Below are 11,349 nucleotides of genomic sequence, written 5' to 3' on the forward strand. Positions count from 1 at the left end.
GGTCCGGCAGTATCATGCATATGCAGAAGACATTGAGGAGCTTGTGCTGTACAGAGGGGATTGTAACACATAGGAGGCAGCAGTGTAATCATGTTTGGATGGAGGTGAATATGGTATATTGCAGGTATCACAGTGTACCCATGTCCCCTCCTAATGTTTCACATCCACTTGCTTAACTATCTTAAGACCGTGGCAATATATGAGGTCGCCATAGTACTTGTACATTGCAGCGAGGGGAACAACTTCTGAACGCAATCTGAAGCTTCAGGAGGTAAAGTATGAGTCCTGCATGGAGTAGAGACGGTCGATAGGAGTGAGTGGAGAAGAGTCACCCAATGAGAGGCAGTCACTGTCAGTGACGTGACATAGAGGGTCTCTGTCCATGTCACCGTACACGCTCTTAAAACCTGAAAAAGAAAATGCATTTTCACATGCCGGTCTTAAAAGGAGTGTCCTATAACAAATTAAAATATTAAATGGCATAGTATTCATAAATTTACAAGAGAAGGACATGTCATAAGGACTTTTTTTTGGACAGGAGGCACAAAGGTCAGAAAGTGTCAGCAACTATTTGACACAGTTCATTATACTCATTCTGTCGTATAACAATTTCAATACGTCTCTTCTGAGTCTTCAATCTATACATGCAATTCAACACAATACATTTTAGCAATAATATGAATTGGAAGTGAAGTAGAGGACTTATTTTCATAGAATGAATCCTCGCTTTATGAGCTAAAACATCAAAACCAAACAATAATTTAACTTTCAAAAGGAATATTGGAAAGGTTTTGCTTCCGATGTCAGTTGATGTTGTTATTATACTCTTTACATTGATGTTACCCCCCCCCCCCCCCCCCCCGCGACCAACCCCACCCCCAATGTAGATGTTTTGTTGCGAGGAATTATGAAAAGGCAAGCAAAGGAAAAACAGGAGATTGAAAGCCGTTTGCACATAATTTTCGGACGTAATCAGACTCTGTGTAGGTTTTGTTTTTTTACCGTAAGGATGCATGTGATCCCCAGGCATCTGAGGGGGAGTCAGGCCCTGTCTGAAGGGGTCTATGTCCCAATCCTGCTGCTCCAGTGTGGTGAATCCCATCTGCTGCTGCTGCTGCTGCTGCTGCTGCTGCTGCTGCTGAATATGCCCGTAAGACGACCCAAGACGCTTCATCTCGGAGTTCAAACTGCCACAGGAGGGTGCTGTGGATAGAGCACAACCACAGGAGATAGTATATGATAGTTTTTGTTCTCTACATGTCACTAATAAACATTTTTATGACTAATCCTAACAATAGAATGCCACAATCGACTGCTACTTTTCTACTGCAACTTCTTGTTTTTCATGGGATATATCATCAGGCATTTTAAGTATATCGCTAAAGCATTGTTTGCAGTTTTATGGAATAGATTTCCAAAGTCCAAAGTAAAGTCAGGACTTGGCATGCAACACACAGAGAAAAAAAAACATGACTAGTGCTAACAAAGCATTTTTTAAACAGCACAATACCTGTATGATGTGAGGGGTTTTCACACTGCTCCTGAGTCTGCTGTTGTTCCTGTTGCTGCTGCCTCCTGGCCAGTTTCTTCATCTACAAACATGCACCGTCACATATTAAAGCTCCACACACATGCACCACCCAGGCACACGCTCTTGTTCGTGCAATTGCAAAGTATTAATATTGGAATAAAGGACATCTTTCAGTGGGAAGAGGGAAGCCACACATGGGGCCCACTTTGTGAGGAAATATTGGATTTAATCTACAATGATCTCTCTGTGAGATGTCATCAGTTTCCTGTATGAGGAGATAACCAGGCTGATTTCCACTCTGGCTTACAAACATGGTGCCGAAAGAGTGCTTTTATTAGCAGTGTGTGTGTGTGTGTGTGTGTGTGTGTGTGTGTGTGTGTGTGTGTGTGTGTGTGTGTGTGTGTGTGTGTGTGTGTGTGTGTGTGTGTGCGTGTGTGTGTGTGCATGTGTGTGTGTGTGACATTACTTTGGCTCTTTGGTTCTGGAACCAGACCTGCACAACCCGGACGCTCAGACCAGTTTCTGCTGCCAAGGTCTCTCTTACCTTAGATTAAGAATCGGGAAGGGGTGGAGAGAGAGAGAGAGAGAGAGAGAGAGAGAGAGGGGAGAGAGAGGGGAGAGAGAGTCATTTCAAGGTTGAAAATCAGCATTACTTTAACACGTTGTTGTTTTTTTATGGGGTTTTTTTTTATTGTTTTTTTGTTGAAAAGCTTTCACAAGTTTATTGGGTTGATTTAAATACTAGCCCAGTGGTACTACTTGGCTTAATACTACAATAAAATAGACTAAATATGAGCACATAAGCAGCATTAAAACCATTAAAAGTGACACTGTGCATTAATACTATTAGTTTGCTCAAAATAAGGTTTTGATAGCAGGTCAGTCTAGTAGATATCAGCAAGAAATGTAAGCAAGGACACATCTTGAATAGTTCAAATTGTGAATCTTTCATCAAAATTCAAAGGTGAAAGATGGATTAAATATAGAATATAATACACACACACACACACACACACACACTTTACCTTTCGGCAAGGTTTAGACGAGACTTCGAATGACGCTTTAAAAGTTCTTCTCTGTTGAGTGGTCAAAATCGTTCGGGGCCTTTTGGGACGTTTGCTGTCCGTATCCTCGGATCTTACTCGTCTGCCTGGAATTCTTCCAGGTTCTTCCTCTACGTCTTCGTCATCACTTTTACCTGGTGGGCAGATGCAGTTGTTCAGAGACAAAAGTCAAACAAGAATTTCACAATTAAAAGAATGTACCTATTATATCCGATGTGACCTGAAAAGATGTTGATAAATGTCCATAGCCATGATAATTTAATAAAAATTGTCTTTCAAGAAAATTTTTATGTGTAATTCTAGAAGGTAATTAGACATTTTTTTTTTTTTTTTTTTTTAATAAACAATTTTTATTTTGGTCAAAATCACAAAAAGAAAAATTAATAAATACAAATTTAAGTTTTATCAAATGTCCCACACCCATGTGTGGTGGCTTATTTATTATTATTTCCAAATAATAAAACATCCTAAGTTATTTTAACATTATTTGAGCCTTTTGTCAAATGGAAATGCTACAAAATTAAAGTGCAGTATATTTGAAGGTGAAAATATGAAATGCGTGCTTGTTTTATCAAATGTGCATATCAAATATGCAGTACATGATTTCATTAAATTGGAAGCTTTAATTCTCGTTGATTCTTGTGGTTAAATTAATCTGTTCGCATTTGTTTTCTGCAAAAGAGATTTTGCAAGACAATTTCCATGGACCTTAGATTTCATTACAATCCAAAGATAAAATACACAACTGACGTTAAATAACTCAACTTGAAAGTTTTATTTTTCACATATTTTCTGAAAAACAAAACAAGATTTGATATCAAAACAAGGATAAATAAAAGTTTTTCTTTTTAATTTTTTTTTTTATAAAGCATCTAAAAGCATGCACAGTCTGTACCTGAGTCAGAGGAGGTAGGACTGGTCAGACACTGGTGGTAGTCCTCTCTAGCGCATAGTAGCTGTCCCTCACGGAGGACACAGCGGTCTCCAGTCTGCAGGCGGGAGGAACAGACGCTGCAGGTGAAGCAGCGCAGGTGGAACACAGCGGCCCCCGCGCGCATCACCAGCTCTGTGGGAGAGATGGCCTCCGTGCAGCCACCGCAGCGCACTGCAAACAGACTGGAGTGGGAGAAAGAGAGGGGATGGCAGGCACAAACAGAGATGAATTGAAAAGCTTTGTAGATATGAGAGTGGTGCTTTTGTTTGCTGGGGGGCATTTGAGCGCCTCTCACACCTCGCACTTTAGGAAGATGGGGCTTCATGGGAAGAGAAAAAAAAAAAGAAAAAAGAATTTGCCTGGTAGAGTTGGGGAATGTCGCTGAGTCGAGTTGTCACTCAAAACAACTGCCAGCCTGACTTCTCCCCTTTTCTCCTATTCCTTCTCCAAACCCAACCACTCAGACGCATACCCTTAGCATGGCGGGTGTGTATCTTAGCGCCTGGCAACCAGGACTGGTGGGCTTAGCCTCAGAAACTGTTGCCGTGGCTCCGACTGCCGTGTCCGAGGCTGTGCTCCTGGGGACTCGGGAGAAAGGCTCTCGGCAGGCCATGGCTCCAGGCAGAGGGGGGGAATCAGGTCTCCTGGTGGGAGAGACTGAGCCACTGGTCCCAGGAATTATCTGTGGAATTATCCCTAAGACTGCTTAACCAGAGTTGGACAAAGACCGAGCCAGCCCCCAAGCAGCAGGACCATTGTCCGCTGGCTGGCACCACCACATTTTGGGTCTGTCGTCTTTGGATGATGCGTCATCATCCTGTATCTGGTGTTTGTCTCCAGACCTGACTGGGTCACCAGACCAGTCAACACAGAGGCATGAGAAAGTGACAGCTTCTCTTTTCACCTTAAAATAGTGCCCGGAGCCTGTGGTAGAAACCTTTGAATAGCCCTGATACAATAAGAATAAGAATAAGGTAAACGGTAAAGACAGGTGACACATAAATAATATAAGGACTGCACCCATGCATACGTACATCTGAGTAGTGGTAAGGCTTCTGGGTCGCTTCAATAACCAAAACCATTTTTATAGTTAATATATTTGAAATTATTTTTCGTTTATTTAGACGGGACAGTGCATATGAATGAACAGGCCATCTTTTCATGAGGTTACTGTAAATATGCCAGATTTAGCACAAGGCTAATTTCCATCCATTGTCCCACAGATGCATTTGGAAAGCTGTGAAACCTTAAAATTACAAAAATCAGGTCCCTAGTATTCTTCATAGGCATCTACAATGGTGGATCTCCCCGCAAAAAATTAATAGATCACCTGTGAGAAAGATTTTAATTGTTCCTCCCAACATTGTGTTTTTTCTGCTCTCGAGTGTGATGGTAACCTAAACACATGATGTATTATCAGTATATATGTTGCATAGTGTGGTATATTTATGGTGTATGATTTTCATTTCTATATTTTACCAGTTAGTTTTTGAAGAATTTTAGTTTTGATTTTAATAAACTGAAAATATTTCATTTGAAATTGTACTCAAAAATTGCACTGAGACAAAGACATTTCACAATATAAAAAAAAAAAACAGAAAAATATACACGTATCAATGGTCTGAGTCTTTCCAAAGAAGTGAGTACAAGCACAAATAATATCAGTATTATGAATTCTATCTTAAACATCTAATTTCACTTTCTTTTTATGTTTCAATTGCAAATTCAGCAGGATGTTTACAAACAAACAAAGGTTCAGACTAAACATTATGCAAACACTCACGCTGAGATGTCGATGTCAAAAGGTCGAGAGCCGCAACATCCCCAAAGCCAAACATTGCTGAAATCTCTGACTGTTGCTCGGGGATCGCTATGGAAACACTAAAGCTCATTCCCAGAAGCTCGGGAGGGTCAGTCCGGCTACTTGACCCATCCGAGTCGTCTGCCCCACAGCCTCAACGGTATGCGCTTTAATATGGCCAACATACCGCCAGTGGCGTGTGCATTCCTGTGGCAACTCAAGATGCATCCACCAAACATTTCAAAAGAAGTGTGGCAGAGGAAATACCGAGGATACTTGTGGGTCTCTATGACACAGCAAAGTAGTTGGTTTAATGCCTCACTATGATACTAATGGTAGATGTCAGTGAAAAAGAAGCATTAATGTTAAGAGATCATTCATGTTTCGAGAATTGCTTTTCCATTACATGCTTGGTCCAGTTGTCTTATTATCCCCAGTACTCTTAAGCGTTGTTAATGCAAAGGTAAGAGTACCTCCAATACTTATGGAGCAGCTTAGAGTGTTTAATATTTCAGAGTTTCCGCTGACATGATTGGCCCAGAGGCCCCACCAGCAGAGCGGGAACACTCAGTCACGCTGGATTTAGACATGGCGATTAGTGACAACGTCATTACAGTGAAATAAGTCAGCAAATGTTGCACTCTCGCAAACTGACACACGGTCTGGGTAAAGCGCTCTTAAGAGTGCAAGTATAATAAGATGAGTGCTGAGCAGAAAAGGAACACACGTGCGCACACTCATCCTCAAAGCCCTCCGCTCACATTGTTCTTGCCCTGACTCCGACGCTGACCTTTGACAGTCGAGAAAACAGACTGATGGTCTGGTGGACAAGCGGAGAGACAGATCTAGTTTCTGGATCAGGTTAACCTGGATCCTTTGCTGAAAACACACATACACACACACACACACACACACCAACGCAGGCTGTGTATCAGATACAGATCTTCGGGTCAAGTGCACCGCCAGTCACGGTGTTGATCTGATGACCAATCTGCTGTCCAGTCCAGCTGCTCACCAAGCCGTTCAGCCAATCTGAACCTAGTGACAGTCCAACCAAGCTAAACATCTCATTGTCAAGACAAAAATATACATGGGGCTCTATTAAATTACTGCTGTGACTGCTGCAGGTCAGGCAACAAATTCATTTTCATCCCATTAATTGTAGGAAATGCATCGTTCTACAAATAAAGATGTCAAAAATGTATTTAAAAAATACATGCAAAAATAAAGTGTCATAACCCAGTCAAGTATATATTTTATATTGTATTGAATATAATATTATTTAGTCACTATACACACTAATTATTTTTCAGTTAATTTAAAATAACCACTCACATGGTCATTCAGTTCACTACATAAGACAATAGTTTACTTTAATCAAGGACCAAAATTAAACTTTCTGTTGCAGTACATTGGGACTGAGAAACAGCGAGAGGTTAGTGTTGAGGATTGCTGGATCTGATGGGTGAAGGCTGAACAGGTCATGGGGCAAACAGACACACACACAAACATGCATATTCACATGAATTGGCTATTTTGCTGGCATCAGTAATTAACCTCACACAATTGTTTTAGGAGAGTTTGAATCAACGGGAGTACCGGGAGAAAAACCACACAGAGGGACGACATGCAAATTACACAAACTGTGTTGTCTCCAAATCTGGACTTGACCTGGGTATATTATCGCTGTGAGTTCTACCCACTACACCGTGCAGCTTTCCTCAGATGCTTAATAAATAAATATGTATGTGTTTGTATTAATGGTTGTCTGAAATTCTGCAGTTTTGTCAAAAGTCACAGGCAGCTGATCGTTTCAACGTGTTTAGGGACTTTTTTGGGGGCCATTCAAACAACTAGCCTGCTTGATTCTTACGTGTTCAAAAACAATCATAATAATTCCGTGTTTGAATATGCCACTGGTACCAAACAGCCGTAGCAGCTCACATAAATAAAGTTTGACTTAGAAAAGTGTTATTACAGTTAAGTAACTCCATTAAAATGTTTAAAAAAAAACTAGCTGGAACTACAAGATTCACACGAGCAAGACCCAGACAGACAGTGCCGCATGTGGTCGGAGACAAATGTTGTCACAGTATGGATGAATCACACCAGCTCAGTTTCAGAAGAGGAGGGAAAGCGGGACATAGTTTGTTTGGTGAGAACAGAGAAAGAAAAAAAGAAAGAAGCTCTGGCACAGTCTTAAAACCCTCATTGTGGACCAAAGTGGCCCTCATGTGCGACTGGGTGTCATAACCACAGACACGGCAGCGGGGAGGGTTGAGGGTGATGGTGGGCTCAGAGGCGGAGCTTTGGCACCAGGCCTCCTGCTAATTGGTCAGGTCAGATATCTCACGGTCGGCTGGGCGTCGTCCCATTGCTCAACACAAGCGCTGCTGTGAGAAGAGCCTTCCAGATGCCACGGCACATAACGCCAGGGCTCATGGAGCGCGCTGTCCCTCCAAAATAAGTTTACACCATCCTCACCGCCTCTCTTATAGGGGATGCGCCAGACCTTCTGACATATGGCTCTGCCCACCCAATTACCTCTCAGCTTTGCTATTATCTCCACTGATTAGACACGGCACTTCGATGCAGATCGTTTTAGTAGACTCCACACGGACTTCCATTAATCCGTCAAAAAGATGTGGTGAACACAAAGATCATGATTTTTAATTTCCTTACTCGGTGCAAAAATTCTCCCAAGCATTCAGACGCCAATACATTGCTATTTATTTGCCTAAAAACCAAAATGGTCAAGAGGGTTTTGAAACACTGCATGCAATCTGCATGCTACTGTGTCCTCGCCTCCTTGGCAAAACAACCTCCACTAAATTGTTCAGAAATAATATGAGCTGTTGCCTTTTAAGGTATGCGGCGTCTTCGTCTTGGCACTTGTTTAGGTGCGAGCATATTTGGAAAAAGAATGAGTGGCCGACATGGTGGGCGAGTAGGAGGGAGGCGGGCAACCAGTGCTCTTTTTTGTTGTTGTTGTTTGTTTGGGTTTTTTGTAAGGGTGGGTTGGGGGGGACCATATGTTGTCCCCAGCTTGCAGTTGCCACGCCAGTGGGCCTCAGTATTTTAACACATTTTGACAATGTGTCAGTTGAGCTCTACCCCTGGTTGTGTGTGAAGGTGTGACCGTGTGTGTGTGTGTGTGTGTGTACATGCACGCGCACACGCAAACAATATACAGTAGTTTTCTTACATTCCTGCCCGCTCGCCACCCCGTCCTCCTACAGTCACCTTGTTCTCTCAGTGCACTGTGCCAAGTTCTCCTGGAAGCCAGCTTACACCTTGTAGGCACAAATACTCATAACTGCCAGTAAAGTATAAAACAGTAACCATAAACAGCACTATGTAGGATTGGATGGATGTATTTTTAAGGAATATTATACCCCCATCTTCCATATCCACACAGACCAACACACACACAGCACACAAGCATCAGGATAAACCTGCTTTCTTTGTTTCAAGGTCAGAGCCAGATAAGGTCTCTGTAATAAAAAAGTATTATATGTGTTATATGAGTTTGCAAATAACAAGGCTTCTTGAATAAAATTGACACCAAATACATTTAAAGAACTTTTGGGTGAAAGGTGATTTTATGAAAAAGAAGAAAAAACAACCCCTAAACAATCCACTTTTGAAATAAATTAACAACGATTTCTGCGTTTGTTTTCACTGGTGTGCCCAAACATCACATCAGGAATCTTCGCAGTCTCACGCCAAAAGTGATGCGTTTCCTCTCATAACTTAAAAAGGTACTTTTTTTATATCATAAAGATGTAATAAAAGCAGGTTTTTTTTATAGTTTTTTTTTTTTCTCCCTGTACGTGTTGCACCATGGGAAACCAAACTGTGACGCTACATTAGAGACGGGACACTCACTCTTCATAGTCCCGCTTGCAGTAAAGTTTGCAGTCCCGCAAGAAGCAAGAGGTCCTGAGCGCGTCCCCGCACGCTGAGCACCTCACACACTCCTCGTGCCAGAGGCCGTCAGTGACCCTGAGCAGGAATCTGTCTGTGATGAGCCGCTGGCAGCCGACACACACCGCCCTCCTCCCGGCCACATCTGCAAGACGACACAAAAAAAAAAAAAATCCTTCGCTTCGTTTATCGGTCAGAAGGACGCAGCGTGAATATTCCACAGTGAAAGTTCATCTATAATTTGAGGAAAATGAGAAATATGTATTCATCTACTACATTTGGGTGAAATTTTAGGTATTGTAGTTTCCAATTTCACTGAAAATTTTATTGCAAACTGTGCAAACCAGGCCAAAGTCCAAATACGTTCAACTTTTTGCTTTTTTTTTTTTTTTATCTTTTTCAAAATCCGTTATAAACACAATTTCACACTCACCTAGAGATATAGCCGGTATGTCCACCATGCTCTAAAAGAAAAAGAAAAAGAAAAGGAAAGCAAAAGAAATAAAGTGAACTCAAGGAAATTAAAAACAATTTCTATTAAGCACAGCATCAAATGTCGTCATCATCACTAACTCGTACCTGTGAAATGAGATGTTGCAGATTGTAGAAAAGTGTTTTGGTTTGAGCTCGCGGCTCCTCAGAGCATCTCGTGTCTTCAGAGAGGCGCTGCAACTTGCTGCTCGGACCAGAAAACACAGCACGCAAGTTTCTGCTCGGAGCTCCCGGCGAACACACTTATTGACTCTTCAGGCTGCCTATCAATTATCCTATTAGGGCTGAACGGGAAGGAGAAAGAGAGAAAGAGAAGCTTCCTTCCATGTGCAGGTGCAGGTTACCTCTCTCTTTCCTCCCTCCCCCCCCCCCCTCTCTCTCTATGCGTCTCTCCCCCTCTCTCTTTTCCTTTCTCCTCTCACTCCTCTTCCTCTCTTTCCCTCTCTAACCTATCAAGTAAAAAAAAAAAAAAAGTCATTTTGGCTGACCTGTTCTTTGGTATTTAAAAGAGACAACAGAGAAAAACATTTTAAAAGTTGTTGTTTTTAAAAAAAAATACTTTTCAAAGATCTCATGTGTTTGATTTGTTTGATGTGTTTGTTTCCCCCCCATCCTTTTAGAAAATGACGCCTATTAGAAATTAGTAACAAGCTGGAATTTTCAAGAAAATCACAGTTTTAATCCATGCAGTTTCCACAAATGCTTCATTTCTTCTTGCTTCGTCCTTCAACGTGGTTTCATTTTTATTGTTTTATTGTTGTTAAATAGATTACAAGAAGCCACATAGTTGTCTCAATTTGCATGGTGGGTATGGTGGAGGAGGTTAAAAAAAAAGATTTTACTCTAACAAGGATCACTACCGAATCTATTATATTTTCTTCTTTCAGTCAAGAATGTTTAACAGTTATTCAAATAATGACTTTATTTTTGGTTGTTTGGTAGTTTGGTTGATGCCATTGTCAGCTGATCTTTTCTTCTTTATGTTGCTACTTCATCTTAAACTCCAAAGTTTCTTTACTGCAGTGTTTTGTTAATCTCTAACCAATGCGTTTATTTTTAGATTATTTGTGTGATTAGAATGTCCGTCTTCAGGTTTATTTTGCACGATTGGTTACTTTAACCTTTGAATATTTGACCTCATTGTTTCTTCCTTGTCAACAGTCTTAACATTTCTTTTATTATTATTATTGTAGGAGTGTTACAATCTTGAAGCCTGCGAGAGGCCCTGCATCAGAGTGCTGTAGCTCTGACTGAGAATGAGGATGCAAAGATCGGTGCGGATTTATTAAAAAAAAACAAAAAACGGCTGTAAACCATGAAATACCATGGCACTCTGAAGCCGCCATCTAGTGGACAAAACATTGAAAGGATAAGGAATTAAAGCAGTTTCAAATTGTCCATCAATCCATTTTACACTGAACAAAAATATAAATGCAACACTTTTCGTTTTTGCTTCCATTTCTCATGAGCTGAAGTCAAAGAGCTATATTTTGTTTTACAAATGTGTGTAAATCTGTGTAAATAGCCAGCACTGGTGTGTGTTTTTTTTTTTAAACTGGCCACAATAAAAGGCCAGTCTAAGATGTGCTTCATCACACAG

The 11,349-nt window shown here is 41.1% G+C and overlaps 1 protein-coding gene across 1 annotated transcript; it reads right to left on the minus strand.

Moving 5' to 3' along the window:
* Positions 1–264: 264 nt before the first annotated feature.
* lmx1a (LIM homeobox transcription factor 1, alpha) lies at positions 265–9,718 on the minus strand (the record flags this gene model as incomplete). Its single annotated transcript, XM_080505893.1, has 8 exons — positions 265–407; positions 1,003–1,203; positions 1,511–1,592; positions 1,998–2,075; positions 2,557–2,729; positions 3,491–3,711; positions 9,219–9,402; positions 9,691–9,718. The coding sequence occupies 8 exons, from the start codon at positions 9,716–9,718 to the stop codon at positions 265–267; spliced, it is 1,110 nt and encodes a 369-aa protein (XP_080362019.1).
* Between the last annotated feature and the right edge of the window lie 1,631 nt (positions 9,719–11,349).

Source organism: Blennius ocellaris (assembly GCF_963422515.1).
Source record: "Blennius ocellaris genome assembly, chromosome: 12".
In the NCBI taxonomy this organism is placed as follows: Eukaryota; Metazoa; Chordata; class Actinopteri; order Blenniiformes; family Blenniidae; genus Blennius; species Blennius ocellaris.